This window comes from Passer montanus, unplaced genomic scaffold (genome assembly GCF_014805655.1).
Source record: "Passer montanus isolate IOZ18808 unplaced genomic scaffold, ASM1480565v1 scaffold3, whole genome shotgun sequence".
Lineage (NCBI taxonomy): Eukaryota > Metazoa > Chordata > Aves > Passeriformes > Passeridae > Passer > Passer montanus.
This window is the reverse complement of record NW_024367707.1, coordinates 11,262,798-11,284,580: the sequence shown is the minus strand read 5'-3', so window position 1 is coordinate 11,284,580 and position 21,783 is coordinate 11,262,798. Positions and strand designations below refer to the sequence as shown.

The window sequence follows — 21,783 nt, the reverse complement described above, 5'->3', positions numbered from 1 at the left end:
TTAACAGTAATATATTATTAAATAACTGCAATGTTCAAAAATGTCCAGCCTTACTGAAATGCTGCAGCTAAAGGCTTCCAAACATTATACAGGTGTTTTTCTGATTCCCATGACACATTAGAAACATATTTCACAGACTGACAATATAGAATTTACAGAAATGCTCTCTCCAAGTTTCTGACAGATTTTGTCACTTAATTCTTTAAATATTTCCATAATTTCCTGATGCCTAAGTAATATGTTAAAGAAAAATAAGGTTCTTTGAATCATATTTTTTTCAATTTTTACCTCATTAAAATATTTCTTGTTCCACTTTAAGTAATTTTAGTATAGGTTTCTTCCCACAGTGACTTAAGAAATGATCTTTTCTCAAGATACGGATCTGTTCACTTAAAAGATAGCTAAGTATTCCATGGGAGTATATGCTTATTCCATATGTATACCATAGGAGAGTTTACCAGAACAATGAGAGCAGCTTGACATAGACCAGAAGCAGCTTTCTTTGCTCTTTACAGAGTGCTGTCCCATGTCAGTGGCACAATTATTGTATTTGTGGGCAACCTGGCTATATCCTGAGCAGTCCAAATGCACAGCAAAGAGACGTGAAAGGAGACCAAAATTCACACCTGTCTTCCTTTCACTTTAGTCCCATTTAGTACCCCAGCCATGGTGACACTCTGTACTGAGGTCCCAGAGTTGCAGGTCTGCATCTGCAGATGTCTGGGCTAATGGCAAACGGGTATTTTAATGAAACATCCACAAACCAAAGTTCCATGGCAGAAGGTCTGCACAGATTCCAGTGTGATGGGATTTGTGCCAATCTTTCTTGCATCATGTCCACCCTCCCTCTCACTGAACCTCCCCAGAAAGACAATGTAGGGGGTGTGGAGGGCTCATCTCTGCCCTTGCTGTGGACATACTCTGCTTCAACAGCAGGGGCATCTCCCTGTGACCAGGATGGCTTTAAAATCTCTTTGCTTCTTTTGCTAAATGAAGCAGTCATTGTCATGCAGTCATTGCACCTCTCCCAGCTTGGGTTAGTGGGCACCTCTGTGCTGAATCTTTCTTCCCTTCTCATTCTATACAGCTCTGCAGCAGGCTAAGTGGCCTTTCCACACCATTTTCACTGAAAACACTCTTTCTGGTCCCAGACAGCCACCCCCTGCCTTCCTAACATCCCCAAGCTTGGGGACACCTGTGACACAGGCAGAGCTGGGTGCCCAGCTTGGTGCCCAGCACACTCTGCTACAGCAACCTGACCTGCTCCCCTCAGCTGAGCTGTCCTGAGCCCTCAGTGGTCTCCTCAGAAGCTCCTGCCCTGCTAAGAGAAATGTGCTAGCTGGCCAAGGAGTACAAACAATTTTGGTAGTTGCAGTTCCTCAAACCAACAACATTAGATATATGAAAGAGGCAACACCAATGGGCCATTGCCACAGTCAGTTTAATGTCGAAAAACTCATTGAATGTTGATATGAATCCTAATTCACACAGTTTTGCAAATTAAGCAACCAGTAATTTCTCTAGAAATATGGCTGATCACGTTCTCATTTCTCAAGATTTGAAAGATAAGTAGTAATGTCTGGAAAAATAAAAATATATTGAGAAGGTTTCATTTTCTTTTAGCTTTGCATTCCCAGGAACAGTGTGCGAAGGGTTTAATCACAAATCTACTGAAAATAAAAGAACATATAAGCTTTTGCTTTAAAAGAATATTTTTCAATTTTTTTGTAATTTGACAGGCCCATAACACAATTGAAGTTGTTTATGCCACATTTTTTTCCTTTGATATTTAAGATGTCACTGCTTGCCTTACTGTTGTTTCATAAGTCATTAATGAGAGGATGTGGAATCCCCATTCTTCATTATTTCCAAAACATGAAAGGACACAGCTCTGAGCAACCCATCATCTATGACAGAGATGTTCTAGAGGTTTTGAGGTCAGATTTTGAGATGAAAGAACAAGTCTCCCAGATAAAGTCTGGAGCTAATGAAAACACTGATTATGTTGTTTGACTCATACTTTCTCAATGTATATAAAATTCTGAAATGAAAATTGTTATTTGTTTCACATATTTTACAGTTACTAAAGAATGTTACAAAATCACCAACAAAATAAAAATGGGATCACCTTAGGATTTTATCAAAGTTTTGCAGATGAACTGCAAAACTTTGATCCATTTTACTCAGCATGATGCATTTAGTTAACCTGAACCTAAATTATTCTTAATGGCATTTATCAATGCAAATATGAGTTATATCTAGGCATTTAATATTTAAGTATATGTGTTCACCACAATTTCTTGTGGCCAGCGTGGCTGATGTGTAGAGAGACAGGTTTTTCTATTCTACAAACAGAACTATATTGTGTACATAATAATTTAAACAAGATACACCTGCAAATATTCTTTATATTGAAAAACAAATATTACATTGCTGACAAGGAATCTTTTACTGAAATCTGCTCTAAATACATTAATATATATTATCTTAATGGATTTCTTTTCTATTGGAAAGTTATCATAAACCTAAATCTTTACATTATTAGGCAGTGAAGAGAAACATGCTTTCAGTGTGCCATGTAGGAGGACTAAGAATAGTAACAGAGGCAAGTCATTCACAACAAAAGTAATGCACACAGATCCACTATAAAGCAAAACCAAAACTCCCTTCAAGTTCAGGTTGAAAGACAAGAGAAGTTAACACCATCTTCAGACAAATAGATGTCTGAAGATGGTGTTAAAAAACCACGGGGCTCATTCCCTAGTGTAAATCTTCTGTAAGCCTCTGGTGACTCAGCCATTCATGAAGCACTTTCACCAATTAAATGCTATCCTTTGTGACAAGAGGTATTTCCCTCAAAGCATGGGAAAAATGTGTATGGATCTTCTTTGTCCACAGTATGATTCAATAAACACCAAGCAAAAATAACAGTTGTCACTGCTCTGAGATGACAACTAACACTCACCAGATTATTTTTTTCTTGTAAATTCCTGTTTTACAGTCTAGCAGATCTTGCAGGCACATTCACTGAAAATCTGAAATATTTATATTTCAAGCAAGTCTTGCAGCGCGTCTCAGAAAATAAATTTAAAATATTAATTTGAATGTTTACAGATGATTACAAATACTGGAATTCATACTAGAAATTGGATGTTGGCAAAAAAATTAATACGTTAGGTGAGCAGAATCTTTTTCTGTCATCTATGCTCTTCTGTTCCCAGTGCTTCCTCTACCTTTCACTTACATAAAATGACAGCATGGAAATTCCAGCTTATCACTCTGCATCTATTCACAACTGTGCAGTTTGAACCATTTAAATCAGGCAACATTTTCTAAATAAAATATAAAATTATGACAAAAATGTTGACTAATCATTACTAATCAGGAAACTCAGAGTTACTATGAAAGATTGAAAATTTTGAACCTATTGCACACATATTAATGCTGAACAGCTTGTGCAAAAGACAAGCAAGCTCTATTTGCTGCACAAATACATTTGCACACAAATATAAAGGGATATTTGTGTGCAGAATATTTGCCTAACTCTCCTGAAAAATGACAGTCCACTGCTTCCAAAGTTGATTTTCCATTGAGAAGAAACAGACTTGCTGAATGCAGCTCATTATTAAGTAACATGAATAAATCACCAGCACAGGTAAGGAACTGGGTACAGAAAGCATTCATAAATTCTTTAGTTTCTGAGCCTCACAGCACTCTCAGTAAATGCTTATAGCAAGGTGTGCATTAAATATTCATCTACACTTCTGCCAGCACCTTGAGCAGGAGCAAGAAGGAAATTAAGCACAATGCAAAGGGGACACAGCAATTCACTCCTTGCATGTTGGCTCTGTTTCAAAGCTCACATTCTCACTGCTCTCCCTGGTGCTTGCTTTACCCTCCAGGAGCTGCACTGCCACCGAGGGGCTGCAGCCTCTGTTTTGGCCCAAGGCCTTCCTCAAGGAGGCTGACATAGATTCAGAAAATGACAATATGACACCTGTAATCAGAAAATAGAAATATGGAGGATTGGTTTTGTACTGGAACAAGCTTTCTTTGTGTTCTTTTTTTTTTTATGAAATGGAATCTTTTGAGTGTATTCTGGTTTTAGGTGCACACAAGCCAGGTTGTACCACCCCCAAAATGATGAATACTGTTTAATATATAATAAATTTGCTTTATTTCATATGCTTTATTTAATCCAGTCACTGTGTCCTTTAAACCAGTGTAGAATAAAATATTTCTTTGAGGACATGGAATGAAAAAATGAATTGTTATTCTGAATTACAGTGTATAGAACAACTCAACCATTTATTTTGACAACTTATCCATTCATCTATTCAAGTGATATATCATTCTTATCTGGGTTTACTGAGCCACAACAGCAAATACTATAGAAATAGTCAAATTGCAGAGATATTTAAAAATAGGGATGTTTCTAAATATTATTCATTTATGTAAGAAGAAAATCAAAACTAGAAATATAAGCAGTTATTCTAATCAGATAGAAAGAACAGGAAATTTTGGAGGTTTTGATCAAGTTAGCAAAAAAGAAATGCTTATTAGGTAAATCAAGAGTTACCCAAAGGTGCATCTCCAAACTAAGGATATTGCACCTGAGAATAGCAGTGCATCTATAGAATTTGAAACAGTTAAATATTTTTACTAAGGCAGATATTAATATTTGTAAAAAATACAGAATTTAAACCATGGGATACTGCACTTTAGAACAGAAAACACTCCAAATCTAGTGCATACAGAGACTCACCATGAGTTTCAATCATGAAAATCTTGGCTTGCAAGATCAAGCCACTGGCAAAGATCTGCAATTTAATTAATTTAAGCTAGCATAACAAAAGGATCAACAAATCTTCACTGTGAACTGTCCAGTTAGACTAGAGAAAGGGCAAGCTCTTATGAATGACTTTTTACTTCTAGTATTGGTTTAAATGTTAATGACCCAAATAATATTTAAGTTTATTTTCACATTATTCTGAGACTATCTAAAGAAAACAAAATGCTGCAGTAAAGAGAGGATAAAATGGTATGACTTCAGGCACAATGAAATTTAGATGAAGCAGAGGTAATTGGTATGACACTGATTTTTCTTACATGGTTCTATCTCTTCAACTCAAAAAAGCAAAATTCTAAATTCTGTATGGAGGACATAATGTAACAATATTTTGATGTAGGATAGTTTATTACATAAACAGTATGTACAAATTCTAAACATGAAAATAGTGAGTAAAAGAAATCAGACTCTATTTACATTTATATTTTTTTACAAAATGTTTTTACAAGTGTATATTTTTTCTCTAAATAACAGGACAAACACATAAGACCAATCTTTTTGCATTACATACATAAATAAATATTGACTTTAAATGACTGTTATAGGAACATAATTTCTACAGCCAATTGGGTAACAGAGAAGCATTTGTTACCTTTACTACAATATAATTAAGTAAAAAGGAAAAAAATTTACATATAGAGCTCTGTTAATTACTTTGCAAATTGTACCTTACTAATATATCAGTAGAGGTAATACAGTCGTTACATTTCATGCCCACAACTGAACAATGAGTTTTGGCATGCAAACCCACATATAATCATCAACATCTGCAGGTATCCATTTACATTTTTTTAAATAAAGGGTTTTTGTAATCATTGAAAACTACATGCAACAGATTATTAGTAGCATATTCCTGGTTAAAATGCACAAGTTTTGCATAACATTATTTTTAGTAATTGATGTTCACAGGTACTGATCAAAAGGGTAGGAACATACTTGGCACATAGTAAGAAAATGAATTAATAAATAAGTCAATATCACTATGACATTTACATATACACAAAAATAAACATTTTTATGGTGTTTTACACAGAATTTAGAACTGTCTGGTTCCCCCACTTTGTTTCACAAGGCCCTGATTTAATACATTATTCAAACAAACTCTGATATCCATGCTTGATTTGAAGCATCACTAAAGCTCGTTCTTAACTGCACAGGTTTACTTCCATCCCACTACCTTCCTTTGTGCCAACCTTCCTGAATCAGGACCTGCTTATTGGAAACTCTCCCTGACTCCAGCTGGAAGCATGAAGATGAAAGTATTGTGAAATAAATTGACTCAGTATTACGGTTTCTATAAAGTTCTGCTAATACCCATTAGCAGAATTGCCAAACTCCCACTCACATTAGCAATGACTTTGTGTGACCACACCAAGTATCAGTGTCAATGTCAGCATTGCCATACCACGTCCTCAGCTCCTTCTGAAGCCACTAAGTTGAGGATGTCCAGCGTTTAAAAAATCAGACTTCTTATCTATTGTCTGTGTGTTATATTCTTAATGAATATTCAAGTTAGTACACATGGATGATACAGCACAAGTTCTGTCTTATTTTCTCCTGCTCTATAAACAACTCAAAAATGGTCCAAAAAAAAAAAGATATAACAAGAACAAACCAGTTTCTTCTTATACAAAAATCACCAACGAACAAAAAAATCACTTCACAAAGCAGTTAGCAAAAATAGCATAATCTTATAGTTCTCCTTCAAGAAATAAAGATAAACAAAATGCATCCTGAATTCAACTGACAAATCCATCAGAATCGTACACAGTAAATAATACATTAGTGTAAAGGTGCAGAGTATCTTAAAACATCCCAATATCTCTAATATCCTCCCAATATTAACTCTGAATTACACAACACCATTAGAGAAAATAAATCTTTAGCTAGGGAATTAAGTAGCAAATTGCAACTATATTGCTGAATTAAATGTTTAATGTGGCTTAGTCTAGCAAATTAGGACAATACCCTGTGTGATTCAGCAAACAAAGCTTTAGAATTAGGCACTAAAAACTTCAAATCTGTACTGCTAATTTAAAAAAAATAATCAGAAAATCACTCACAGCTGGGAATTTAACATCCATGCATGAGCTTCGTTGACTTTGTATTTTTCATTTTTGATTTGGAGGGTGACTTGAAAGGTGAGTTGATAAAATCATTTGTAGAAGGAAAAAAATAATTTACATCTTAGCGGACTCAATATAATACACTTGATCACTACATTTCTACTTTCAACTTTTGGTTTTGATCAATCTAGTTCGGAAGGGAAAACCTCTCAGTGCTCTTCAAAAGTATGCTATTACTTTGAACAGAAGAATGCCTCAGAGAGAATGGCATCAGCAAACAGTAACCATTTTGATTCTTCTGGGAAGGATGATTTCATGAGGACTCAGGGCTCCTAACTTCCTGCTTGTCTCCAATGAATTGGCATCATTGCACCAAAGAGCAACATCTATGCTTTACAGTGCCACTATGAATGAAATGTAATTTCATTAACATTAATCAAGTCACTTTCAATTTGATCCAGCACAACTAGAACAGACTGTGATTGAAAGGTTTGGACAGAATTCTTCAGAGAAGACTGAGGTAATTACTTTCTCTGATCCTGCTGATCTAGCAAATGTCACAAAGATCACTTCTAGACTCATCTATGCCCTGTGCAATCCAAATGTGAAAGCAGTGCTGCACACCAGTCCAATGCAAATTTTGTTTTCTTTGTAGAAACATACTTATCTTAACAAAAATATCTCAGACTTTGGCATTCTGAAAAAACTGAAAATAAACCTTTATACTACAGATTTTTGGAGTAAGAGTTCATCTGCTAATTTACTAATGTATTTTGGAAAATAGAGGAAGGAATTCAAAGCACCATAGCCTTTAATATATTTTAAGCTATTGTTAAAGGCCTTTGCAAACCACGTAACAATAGAAAAAGTCTGGGAAAATTCTTGGTCACTAAGTGAATATCTAAAAAGACATTAACCAAAATAGAAAAAGAATGCAAAAGAGCCCTTTAAAACTGAAGGTAGAATTGTAAAAACATTGTAATGAGCAAGTGATCAGAAATTGATGCAGTTTCCTTCCTCCCTGTGGTATAAATGCTGCAAACTTCAGTATAGACAAACTGAATATTTTGTGAACATTCTACTATGATAAACACAGTCTGATCCTCAGTTTCAGATAGGTATTTCTTCATATTTGCTTTTTCACAAAATAGTTTGTCATCAAGACAAGGGAAATACATGTACCACTAATGTCCAAGCTCCTCTTATTGATTATCTCAGAAAAATATGAAGCACAGATGAGTCTGTATCATCTGCTGGTAGAAAAAGTGGCCACTTTGTCCAGTTGGAGTCAAGTTTCGAGGTACATTACTCTGATGTGATGATTCAAGGAGCAATGGAAATGGTGCCAAAGAATCCAGGAGCACTTTGAACATCTTGAACATTAAGAGGTGATTATGGGTATTTGTATGGATGTTTATTGGCAGATACTTTCCACCCTCTCAATAATAAATCCAAGAAATTTCTGTTTACTATTGAGACGTGTCTCTGTATGACAAATTATTCTAGACAGTTTATATTGCAAAATAAGGCAATATGAATTCCCTTATGGTTAAAAAGGGCACCCTTCTGTCTAAATTTGAAAAATGAATTCAAATAAACTATAAGCCAATGTTTTCCAGATGCCAGAATATTGTCACATAATTCTTTCTGTAAGCAGAACAGCAAAATAAAGCCAATACATCCATCCTTCTGTTCAAAAGATCCACAGGGAAAAGAAATATGTGCATCAAAATTCAAAGCCAAAAAGTAGCTATACAGCTACTATAATAATAAATGTGCCTCAAAAATTCAGTTTGTAAAACTTTAATGTTAACTATTCAGATTTTTCACTAGGAAATTGGTGTTTCTATTCAAGATAATACTATACCTTGAAATATTATGTAACAAAAGTATTGTAAGATTTTAAAAGTTATTCTTCTAGAACCTATCAATTAATTGCATTCATTGCCATAAATTTTAAACAATTCTATTAATTGTCATTTGTTTCTCTACAATGGTATTTCTACCCTGTATATCATTTTAACTATTAACTATATTAATAGAAGATCTACATGAGAGAACATTACCACTTTAGACCATATGGGTAATACATATATATCATCATCCTCCTCCATGGTGACAATACAATTATTAAAAACTGAGTATTTCAGGGTTTCTGCTACTGGTATTTATTTTACTTATGTGCTTATTTCAGACAAATTGAGATATTCTTTAATAGCAAAACACACTAGACCTTAAATTGGTGACAGGCAGGGCTTTAAGTAAAATAGATAATTTAAATCCATTAATGAGAAAATCTTTCAAAAGTATGTATACATCACAGGACCTTGCAAACAGTAACGTTGAATTAAATAAGAGTAAAAGCTGTATACACTGCACCCTTTTAACCTACTTTAAACACAGAATATGAAAACAGTATAATGAACAATATCATGAATATTTTCTCACAGGTGTTAAGTTGGATGTGGTCTTCATTTTGTTGAATAGTGCTGGTACTGAAATGATACTTGCTGTGTGAGTCATCCTGGTCATGGTGCAAACATAATTCTTCATGTCTAAACTACAGAGAAGTAGATACAGATCGTACAGGATGGTAACTACCATTGGAAAACTGGGTTCACTGCTCCAACAGATGTGCTGTTACCCAGCCCTCATTTGGGAGATCAGTTTTTTTCCCTCAGTTATTTGTATAATCATCTGAAACAGTTTAATATTTCTCTGGGGATGGCTTGTAGTGATGTGGATGATGCTGCTTCAGATGAGGCCCTAAACAAAAGAACAGGGAATTATGCACGTATCAAACCCTGGATACGTAATGCCAACTGAATCCATACTGAAAAAGATTTGTGAGACCTTCAGCTTTCAATCCTTTAGCTTGTAAGTGCTGAGTCTCTGCTGGCAACTATGTGTATGTTCAGTTCAGACAACTTCAGCAGGCTTTTAAAAGGACAAAAATACTCAAGCAGACAGATTTTGAACTAATTGTATTTTTTAATTGGCTTTGCAACACTGAGCTGTATTATTCAGAAACACATGAAGTGCTGGAAATGGCCATTAAGAGGTTTGCCTTGCTTTAGAAATATGTTTAAGCTCTAGCTATGCTGGACTGAGTGAACCCAGAAAAACCTAATCTTGAAAGCTATGAAATACTCCAGGCTGCCCCTGGAGAACAGACCAACTCTGAACCCCAAGAGCTACAGGCATAAGCCAAAGAACTGTGGCTGCAACAAATGGCAAATGTTAGACCACAGAAACTGAGTGAGAGAAAGACTGTATTTGCTGATGGACAGTTATCAGGGGATTTTCGCACATCTTAAGTTTATGGAATGCTATCGGAATCAGGAAAAACTTTAAGGCTTGAGAAAGGCTTCCACTCTTTACATGTGGAAGATTGAAATTCTGTAACATGTCAGGAGCACATGTCAGAAGAGTGCAGTGCTTACTGTGGGGTGCAAATGGAGGAAGGTCGGGCGTTCGGAAGGATTTAATCGTGGCTGGCCCTTCCCCACCAGTTGTCAGCACCTGAACTTCCAAACGGTACAGCATGGAGGGCCTCAGGTTGGGCACGGTGAGTATGTAATGATCCTAAAAATAAATACATCACTTCAATTCTCAGACCATTGAAGAATAAAACATAGTTGCTCTGCTCACACATATCAGTGGTTTAAACGGTTCTATCACTGTCAGCAGCCACAAATTATTTTCATAGAATTCCGTTAAAAGATTTAATGTATGCATCACTTTGTTGACTGAACGTGTTTAGAAGTGAACTGCCTGCCATTCCCTTTGAACAAACACATTTTTAACCATAATACTATGGTTTCATGTGTACAAGGTCCAAGTTGTTACAGACTTATTGAAAGTGTGCTGATCACTTTAGTGATGTGCTCATCACTAAAAAATGAATCAAAATGTATTTTCCTAACCATTCTTTTTAACAAACATGTTCATTGCATAAACTAGTTTTTATTTTGGATTTGCACGTGGATTCTACTAATTGGTAATTTAAGTAGTGGCTGGCCTGGGGCCACTTCAGTAAGAGTGAATGGTCCTTGGTATAAATACCCTAAATTTTGCTGGTTTCTGAGAGACAGAAAATACTGTTTCAACTCAAATCAGAACCTTCTGCAAGTTATCCAGGTGGTAAAAATAGACAGATACATACAGTGATAGATAATTAAAGGCATCTCTAGGCTCTACAGTTTCAAATGTTTGATGTATCATCAAGAATAGTAGCTATGCTTTGTATCTCCATCAAGGAGGAGAAATTAAGTACTTCCTGCTCCAACTTACCTGCAGAACCAGTGTTTGATATCTGTATCACCACTAAACATTACAAATGACACACAGACACAAACTTAGGGAGCCACTGGCAAAATAAAGTAACAAAGAACTTACTGCTGGCAGTATCTGTGACTGGGAAATGATGCTGTTGGGTAAACTGTTCTGCCGGCTCTCTGTGGTCACTTCTGCCCAAGTGACTTGAAAGCCTGTCATGGGCTGGTGAAGGTCTGCCTTAGATATCTTCCAGGAAAAGTGACCAGTGATGTTACCTTCCTGAACAATGAAAGACGCAGACAGATTCTCGGGTTTGGCCAACACTTTGGGTAGAACTGGCACTATAAATTTGGAAAGCAAAAAAAAAAAAAGATAAGCTAGACTTTTAGAGATAATCTTCAATAATATTCATTTAATTTCAGAAATCAAGGCCCAGCAGAGATGTATTTCTGGTGTTACAGATGATGCAGGCAGCTTTCCACCACCACATTTTCAGTGTTAACCAAAAACTTATGTTTGATACATTCCTCTGACATTTTGGACCAAACTCAAACTTCAGATAAAATGCTCTCAGCTGCAGGTACAGAAAAGAAAGCTATGGCATGTAAAAACCTAAGTGCCTCATTCACAGGGAGCCATTATGCTGCTCATATTTCTGAATACCTGAACTCAGACTGGAAGTTTTGGGACCACAAGAAAATGCACAGAGTAGCACAGAACTCCATAATTCAGCCAAAGAGTAAAATTCAGGCACTATAACTGTAGTATAACTTAATAGAGGCACTCTGATAGGGGAAAGTTATACCTGAGTTACAGTTGCGCAGGAAGACCATAATGCTGGAAACTGTCAGGACAGGCATTAAGAAAATAGCACTGAAGGCCAGCAGGGTTCTGAGTGACTTATGGAGAATGGGGGTACCCTCGGGAACAGGAGGGACTCAAGGTGAGAGGGCTTCCCTCCACCAGAGAGAGAAGTATCCACACTTGGCAGTGCAAAGCCATGGCCGACCTAAGCCAGGAGCAGCTGACCACAGAGGTCCTCTCCAACTAAATTTGCATTATTCTGCAACTCCCATAACCCTCTAGTTACACACTGTGGCAATGCTGGAAAAGATAATAGGGCCTGTATTTCTTATTTCAGAGCAGAATTAACCTAAACAAAATCAAACTGAAAAAGCAGCTTGCATCTGCAGCAAAAGATTAAAAAGATGGGTCACACCACCATAATCATGTTTACAGTTATCCTCCATCATTATAATAAATTCAATGGGGAACCATTCTTCCTTACAAAAAAACCCAACCATGCAATTACAAATATTAGTGTATGCTCACTATGATTACTCTTAATTGACAAAACAGTAATAATGTACTAGCCAAAATAGATACTGTTGTGTATTTCTGTTGATTTTCACATAAGCATTAGTGATATTTTTATTTATTTTGAATCTCTCATTCTTTATCCTAAAACTGCTTTTTAAGACTCTTTTTTGGTGATTATAAAGGCTTTTGGAACTATTTGGTAGCTCTCCAGATCATGCCTTACCTCCTTCAGCAGGACAATTAATGTGCTTGTGTTTTTTTTCTTTAAATGCAGAGCAAGGTGGGGTAACAAAGAAAGTACTCTCAGCCTTAAAACGACCTTTAGATTTTGCAGGCAGAACAGTTACTTTGTACTTGCATGAAAATGACAGGTCCTTCAGAATAATGTAGTTTTCCTACAATAAGAAAAACAAAAAGATCATATGCTGCAAATAGAGCCCAAGGAAAAAAAGAACGAACAAATTGAAAAATAACTTTGGCAAAAGATGAGAAGTTCTCTCCACAAAAGTATTTTCCTGGATGCTTAACACATGCCAATGTGGTTTTAACTCAGAGAAGAAAGAAGTATTGTCAGTCATGATTATTTTCAGTAGTAAAATATATTAGTATGGTATTTGAATATGTCCTTCAATTCTACACAGTTCCTTCGACACACTGCATCAAAGCAACTGACTTCTAATATTTAGGACAGTCTCTGTGAATGATGGCAGTGGGGGTAGCAATGTGAGGATATAAATGCTAATCGAATTAAATAAATGTAAGAAAGCTGAGTTAAGCTGCTGTAAATGACAGGCTTCATCTATGTTTAACTTTTTAAAAGCACATTTAAAGTCAGCATAGCATTATGGATGCATATTTTTCCACTTGAGTACATTAAGTACTTCTATATTCTTATCAGGAACTAAAACTCCACAGCTAAATACAAAGCAGAAGTCTCTATTTAAGGACAATGAGTGGAGAAGAAAACTTTACACAAAGTGTAAGTGTCCTTCTAAATTCTTACCACTGTCTGAAGTGCTTTTGAAAATTACAGTCTGAAAACTTTAACACAAATCATATACGGAAAAAAATGGTTGGTTGGTTGGCTTTTATCCTGAAAAAATCTCTAATAATATGTTACTGGCTAAGATCAAAAGTCTTTTGCTACCTTTTAGATCTTTAATTCCCTTCAGAATTGCTGATTTCTCATGTTCTTCTGCATAACTCCCTCTTTTTTGTAATTGCAAATTAGTCTAACCTTCACTTGGAAGGTCATTTTCATGGGACATGCCCATTGGGCTGAGACTGGACTCCCTGCCTTCCACCTGCTGGGAGAGTGGCCCAACAGATTTGATGCCTCCTTAAAATTGTGACAGGACTATTTTCATTTTTCATGACAGATTAGATGAATTACCATAAAATGATTGGAAATAAGGGGAAAAAATGAAATAAGTTCATTAATCCCACAATGCATTTGGACAGACAGTCTTTCCTGACCTCTAGTGGAGATGAACTTCTTAAGTGTTAAGTTTTTCCTATCTCCATAATATTATGTCAAAAATAATTTTTAAATCCACCTCTAATTTGTGCTTTGCTGACCCCATGAAGCAGTAAATCATACAAGTTAACACCATCCTGTGTGAGAAATTATGTCTTTTGATTTACTCTTTCACATGACATTAAGTCCCCTGAATTCATGGGGCAGTACAGATCAGGGTAAGAAGGAATGGTGAATTGTGATTTTGTCCATTCTGCATAACACACTAAATCAATTCTGATGCACCAATCACATTACTCTGTTGTTCAAATAATGTGTTATAGAGACAGATGACACTAGACAGTCAACAAATTCAGTACGAAGTACTGCCACTGCAATATGGATTTGGGCTACCATGTACTTACATGCAGCTTTTCTCCCCATCTGATATCTGTCCAGCTTCCAGATTTAATATCTGGTATTTGTCACCTACAGTCCTTCTTTTCTTATCTATAATTCTTCTCAGGGAGAATGCTCACCTGAAACTCACCTGCATGTCTAAAAGAAAACCTGGTTTATTAATTACTATTATTACTGTTCAGTATTTGCACTGTGCTAAAGTCCTACATTATTAATTGCAGACAAAGCTCCATTTTCTATATCCTGTAGAGATATAGAAGTACTTAGTTAAGAAGTTTATCTGGTCTCATTTTCTGAATAACAAAAACAAATAAAATATTTTAGCCTAGTGTGGATTTGGGAAATCCAAGAATCCCAAAACCAGTCCAGATACATAATTTTTATCTTTTGCCAAAAAGGAACACAGAAAAGAAAGCACCTATGAAACAGGTATAACACCTATTGTGTTAATTTACAGAACCATCCTTTCTCTTGCTGCCTAGGAGCTACTCAGAGTCAAGCAGAGGGCTGAATGGAGACTTACATAAGTCAGCTCTGTTACTTTCCTGAGTCCTTTTGTGTCATTGTGTGCACAGGACTCCAGTAACCAGTGGACTTGGAATTGATTCATGCTGATATCTAAATGATATAAAAAGAGAGGAAAATACATATAAGTATGTTTTCAACAAAATACATTAATGTATCTTTTCACCATTGCAACTCTTCTGGCTTCTATGCATAAAAACAGAAGGAATTTAAAGTATTATAGAGTTGGTAATCCCTCACTAAGAAATCTTTAATATAATGAAGAAAATATTATACACCAATGAAATTTAAACATTGTATCAGCTAAAGGAGATAGTGAAATTTCATTTTCAGTTATGTTACCATCTACTGCTTCCATTAAAAAATAATTTAAACTGAGCACTAAAGAAAATAATCTCAATGCTGCTACTTCTAATCACCCTGCAAATAATGAGACAGACTTGGTGTCAACTGCCTGTTTATATTGTTAGAGCATTGCAATACTGCTGCCTGGCACTGCTTGAGAAATCTGTGCCTGAAAATATGTGAAAATGCCTGTAAATGCCCAAGCTTTCTTCTTGCAGGATATGCCATAAAACCTCTTCGGTATCTGTCCAAATAAAATTCTAGTCTTGACTCTCATGAGTAATACTGAAGGCTTAAATTTACTCCCATTTAAATCAATGACAAAACTTGCTGTAGTACCAACAGTATAAGCTTTCAACTTATTTCCAGCTCTTCTAGCTTTTTATTGAATAATGCCTGAATAAGGAAGCAAAACAAAGAGCAAATAAGAACTGACAAAAGAAGGAAAACATTAGGTAGTGCAAGTAGTTCCTGACATTTTTCTGGATTTTACTCTATAGCAGGGATGCAAAATTATGTCTCTCATTATTAATTAGCTTGGTATGACAGAGTCACTAATGTGCCTGACTGTGGGTTTCAGGAAGGAAAACAAATATCTCTGACGCCTTAAGGGCTGATCTGGTATTAGACTGCTATGAGCAGTTTGGATTCAGAAGAAAAGGATTGTAAACTAAAGAGAAAATACTAGTGTAGGAAACTAGCTGAAATGACCCCTTGAAATATATTTTTGCAGTAGCTGTTCTTCATAACAATATGTATGCTAATTATTTTTGCAATTTCTTTGGAAACAATATTTCTTTCAAAAAAAAATCTATTAAAAAGTACATTTCTGCTTTGTGATTATTCCCTCTCATTTAAAATAAATAAAGAAATGGATGTGCCTTTGTATGTCTCTTCAAGTTTTCCCACTTGATGTGCCTATTGGATAAAGACAAAAACTCACAGTGCATTTGTCAGTAGGTTTCATCTGACTTCATCTCTTCCAGTTGACTCCACTATTGAATATCACTTGCTCAATGATTCTTAAGATCTCTTCTGACCCAAACTATTCTATCATTCTCTGATTATTTTAAACTATCTTCATGGGTGGACTGCTCTTTGCAAAGCTACAAAATGTGTATTTTTGCTTGTGATATTTTCACTTGAAATCTATAAATAAATCACTCTCCTTTGGCTAAACATTTATCCAAGCCAATTAAATCTTGTAACTCTCCAGCAGTCAGGGACTGAATAAAACACATCCCTAAGGTAGGTCACAAAATACCACTACATGGGCAACTGGGAAAAGACAAATCCCAAGCATCAAGACCTTACAACAGCTCAGCATTCAGATATATTGGTGTCGAGGTTTACTAGGCCTCTGTTCAGAAATGCAATTCAAGGTAGAATCACAGAATCATCAGAGGGTTTGGGTGGGAAGAGACTTTAAGGATCCTTCAGTTCCAACCCCACTGCTATGGGCAAGGACACCTCCCACCAGACCAGGTTGCTCAATGCCCTGTACAGCCCAGCCCTATACACTGCCTGGAAAAAAAAAATTATTTCCAGCCACTGGCATATTGGAATCCTCTTTGTATTTTCAGACAGGTCCACATCCATTAATTATGTGAGCTTCTACTCCCAGACAATTCTTCCTTCCTTCCTTCCTTCCTTCCTTCCTTCCTTCCTTCCGCAAACCCTGAGTAACACATTTGTAAACACCTGTAGTTTCTGATAACTTCTCTACTTGAAGAAAACAGAAATAGGTTAAAGAAGAATATAGAAAATTAGAAATACATTTTAAAAACCTATCAGTTTGTACTGTAAATGCAGGGTAAAGATTTTCTTAATTATTTTCTTAATTATATTTGAGCTAATGAATCTTAAATTTGTTGGTATTCTGGTAGTCTGATAACAACAGATGCTGAAATAAGGGGATTTTTTTTCTTTTCAGTGGGTATGTAAAGGTTATATGGAAAAGGTTTTTGTATCACATCTGCAAGTACATCAAGTGTTATAAACTGGAAGGCATCATGACAGCCAGCAAGACTAAAACTGATTCAGTTCTCACCTCTATATTTATGATTGCTTTTATCTAAAAAAATGGAAGATACACAGGTTAAATGACATGTATTAAAAAGAAAAATGTAAAGATAATTCACAACAATCCCCCCCAATTTTCTCCTTTTGAAAAATCTGTCCTGTCACTGTCTAAAATCTGACTAATACAATGCAATGTAACAGAATAAAGTATGAAATACAATAAGGAAGTAGCTCCTACTTGAGACAGAAACTTTTTAAAAATAGGGAAAGGTGGGACATTTTGTGATTAAATAAAGCTAGAAGCTGGAAAAACTCAAAATCTATATGCATGCATGAAGTATGCACATAAAATGACAAGATTGTTTAAGAAATTATCTTTAATATTTTTAAGAGCAAAAGGAGACAAATTGCATGAAATTATCTAAAAAGCCCAATAAGAAGCTGAGAAAAATTATGAAAACAAGCCTTTTTATTACAAAGTTGCTCATAAAGATCATTACTCTAAAGTTTTATGAAACATTATACAGCTGATTTTGTGTTTAAAACATATGCAAGAGAAAAGCTTCTCCCAGCCCTCCTTTCAGCAATGCACACTATCCTAGTGAGATCACTACTATAAATTTTATTTAGATTTTTGGGTTTAGCTGTCCAATGCAAACTGAGGGATAGATAATGGATGAGCTCAAGCTGCATCCAGCTGAATGTCAGCCACTGCCACCAGAGCCAAGGGCTCTGGATCAAGCTCAGCTAAGGTTCATACACTGAGCCCACAGCCACAGCTTTTTCCAAAAAGCCATTTGAGTAGTTAATATGAACAGAATATTTATTACCTAATGGGACGGATTTTGGAGAATTTTATCAGAAGACTCATCTATTCCTGTTATAACAAGTACAAAACACTGTCAAAAAATTGCCAGATTGCTTCAGACTGCTTCCCGGTTATTTCAGATATCACAGTATCAATCTCCTTCTGAATATCTGGAGTTTTCTTGATTCTAAATTTTCAATTATGAGTCTCTATAGAGCTTTTAAATTTCATTCTTCTCATGGTTAGAATGTCTATCATTTGATACTAGAAATAGTGATGCTTACACAAATAGCAAGCATTTGTATTTACCAGAACTCAAAATATTTCTATAGAAACAGTGTACTTGAAGGACATAATAAGTACTAGCACTCATTTCAGCAGCTCTGAGATTGTGAAATTAGTCAACAAAATAGTCACTTAGTACAAACAGCAGAAAGCTTATTCAATTATTTTTTTAATTACATAAAGAGAGAAAAAAAAAAAAAAGGCAATCCAGGACAATTACTTTAAGAATCTCTTAATGATACTGACATGGAAATTATCTCCAGATGCCCAAGCTAAAGATTTTTAAGTCTGTAAGACAAATGCACACAACTAATATTTTCAAATAAACTAATAGTTGATGTCAATTACTTTGACCGTGCTCTTTTTGAAGTGGATTTTCTGAAGTATAAGTTGACTTTCTATACTTAATAAAAATGGCTGGACAAACACCACATGATCATGTTCTTAAAATCCCATGTACTCTTAGCTCTTTTGCTCAACAAGGGTATGCAGCCAACTTTGTTGGACAGAAATCTTACATCTCTAATTAGAAATGTATGGATCAGGGAATGTTCTAAAGCAGGGGTTTTTTTTTAAATTTACCCCAAACTCCCTTTATTTTCACATGACTATCTCCACTAAGCTCTCTATCAATAGTGTTTAGAAAGATGTTCCTCATCACATTTTTGTGCTTTCTCTCCCTCCCCAATTTAAACACTTTAGTTCAATTTTAATAAAAACAAATAAATAAACTTCTGTTTTTTCTGGATGGAAAATGTGCATTTTTTCTATATCTTCAAGATGTAAAAACAGCTCAAAATTCTACTAATGCCAATGCCAACTACATGTGTTTGCCACTTGGAAAACTTCAGGTTCATATGCACAATTTAAGCATCTTAAACTGACAGACCTCAATATAGCCTAAGCTGCAAAAGAGTTACTAGGAAGACTAAATCACCTCTCCACAGACTTAAAGCTCTGAGTGTCATTCAGAAAAATAATCCAACAAAATTTCAGGCAGTTCTGCAAGTTCTCCTAGAAAGAACTTCTGGTTTAAATAGTTCTACAGTTTATTTGTAAGTAAACTACATTTTAAAGGTGTTTTCTTTTCTTTTCCTCATTTTTTTTCAGCCTCTTCCATGTTTCTGTTTTGTACAAATACATTACTGCCAGCTGTATGAATAATTTCATCTAATGTGGTTTCTTTTTTTTTTTACCATGCTACTGCAGACAGCTCCTTTCTCTGCCTCAAATACTATTTTCTCCTTTATATTGCAGTTACTGTTCCAGGAGGGTGCCAAATTGACTCTCATAAGGAACTGAAGCTTTGTAGCTGAAAAACTGGCATAGCAGGGCATATCAGCAGTGAAATTTGCTCATGCAGCCCAACACCATTAATATGGAGCTAGCCCAGAAAAAAAGGTAAACAGAGGTATTTATTTCTTTGTCTCCTGTGATCCATGGCAAGAAAATTCAGTAGACTGTTCGGGAAGTGGGGCGAGTTCTGCCACTGGTTTGCTTGAGGTCTTTAGGCAAAGTACTTCACGGCTCCTTATCTCTGTTCCACCTCTTTTAAGTGGTGAAAATGGTAATGGTGTGTGTTGTAAAAGTATCTCACCTCTTCCATGTTATTCTGATGCGGGTCTCTACCATTTGGTACAAAATGCCAATTAATACCAGCTGTGACAGCACTATTATGCAGGCAACCAAATTACAAAAACTTATTAGAAGGAAAATCAAATGGTATTTGCTGGAAAACAAGGTTTCACAGCAGAATTGTTCAGCAACAGCAGCGCAAATTAAGGTTTATTTACAATTAAAATGTCTGGCATCAATAAACACGGTAACATCAAGTCGATTTCTGCATCATGACAGGATTGAAAGTAATTAACATGCAGTGTCTGATAGCTTTTCCCATTAGAATAAAATATGGTATAAAAGTAAATATTATAAAATAAGACCTATGAAAACCTTTACCTGATAACATAAAATTAGTAATTTAATACAAATAACTAGCAGCTTTGAAATAAATATTTCAGTAAAAAAAGAAACAATGTTCTGTATTTTTTGTCACAATACTTCAGCAAATGGTGACTCCCTCCAAAATATATACACATAATTAACATGCTAACTGTATGTCAAAAGGAGTTGTTATCAAAGCTTGGAAGATAATGAGCCATATGTAAACCTGTTGTCTTCATTCAAAGCTAAAATTTCTTCAAACAGAATGCCATAAGGAGGATGAAATGTCTCTGAACCTACTGAGTAAGAAAATTATTGAAATAATTTGTTCTGTGTGCAGCTAAAATGTTATTCTATTTTCTTAGATCCTATATTTCATCTAGCAAACCACAATAATTTTTTGTGACGGGCCACACATTTTCTGTTTTTCTTTGCATACTTGCAGGATTGTTCTTACAAGCTTCTGAGCACACAGGCCATTATTCAACAAAGGGCTTAGGCATATGAACAGTTGTGTTAACTTCAATGATTAAGGGTATCTAAAGGATCAGGCCAGAAAGCTTCAAACCTAGTAAGAACAAGACACTAATGACCATCAAAACTATGGTTAAAAGATGGTCTTGAACGTGTCTTTGATGGTCTTAGACTAATAGGAAGAAGGAAATATAAAAAAAAAATGAAGTAATTTCCTTTCTGGATTATGTGTCCTGAAGCACTACTGCTCTGAAAATAGGCTAGAGCAAGGGGAAAATATTTTATATATAATATCACAACACAGGGCAGAATCTGCTCAGGGCACATGAAGTACATGTCTCAGTATCTACAAGCTTGATTAATTGATTCTACTGTAAAGTCATAGTGTGATTTTTCAGAGCTCTGTATAAATCCTGCATCAGCATACCATCCAGGGAAAAATATTTATCTCACTGTATTGAATGGCAAAGTTGTAGCAATGGTAAATGGTGAAATTAATGATGCCTTGCATAAAGCAAAAGATATTATCAACTCTGAAGTGCTCAAAGATTTGTACAAGTCAAAGGCTTCCTGAAGAAATGTTCCTGTTCTTTCTCCTCTCAGTACATAACCCCCTTTACAGATGCCATCTATTACAACCCAGCACTTATTCCAACCCACCACTCCAGCAGAAGGATGAGCAGCAGTGTCTGCCCTGCAGCAGCACTTGCCTGCATTTCCACACCACAAATTAGAAAGGAAATATTTGAGATAGAATGTGGTGAAGTGTCTGCTGCTCTCTCAGGCTCATGTTCATCTGTTTATTGGACAAATATTGTTTTCCATGTCTACACAGACATCTAATATATGCAGTTTTCCATCAATGCTTTTTCTGATGAAATTCAGTAGCTGGAGAGGTCCTGAAAAATATGCAGGGAAGGCTGAAATATGGACAAAATCCAAGTGAACAAATGAAGCAGTGTTATTTACTACTAGTTCCTTCAGTTTTGAAGAC

The 21,783-nt window shown here is 35.5% G+C and overlaps 1 protein-coding gene across 2 annotated transcripts in view; it reads right to left on the bottom strand.

The window, feature by feature from the left end:
- Window positions 1-5,344: 5,344 nt before the first annotated feature.
- Window positions 5,345-21,783, bottom strand: part of ANOS1 (anosmin 1) — a 129,013-nt gene continuing 112,574 nt past the window's right edge. For both annotated transcript variants that reach the window (XM_039714402.1, XM_039714403.1), the window contains 5 exons: window positions 14,913-15,007; window positions 12,737-12,908; window positions 11,314-11,534; window positions 10,359-10,500; window positions 5,345-9,681 (listed from right to left, as the gene is read on the bottom strand). In XM_039714402.1, coding sequence (XP_039570336.1) covers window positions 9,623-9,681; window positions 10,359-10,500; window positions 11,314-11,534; window positions 12,737-12,908; window positions 14,913-15,007 — 689 coding nt within the window. In that variant the 3' untranslated portion in view covers window positions 5,345-9,622. The remainder of the gene's footprint in view (window positions 9,682-10,358; window positions 10,501-11,313; window positions 11,535-12,736; window positions 12,909-14,912; window positions 15,008-21,783) is intronic.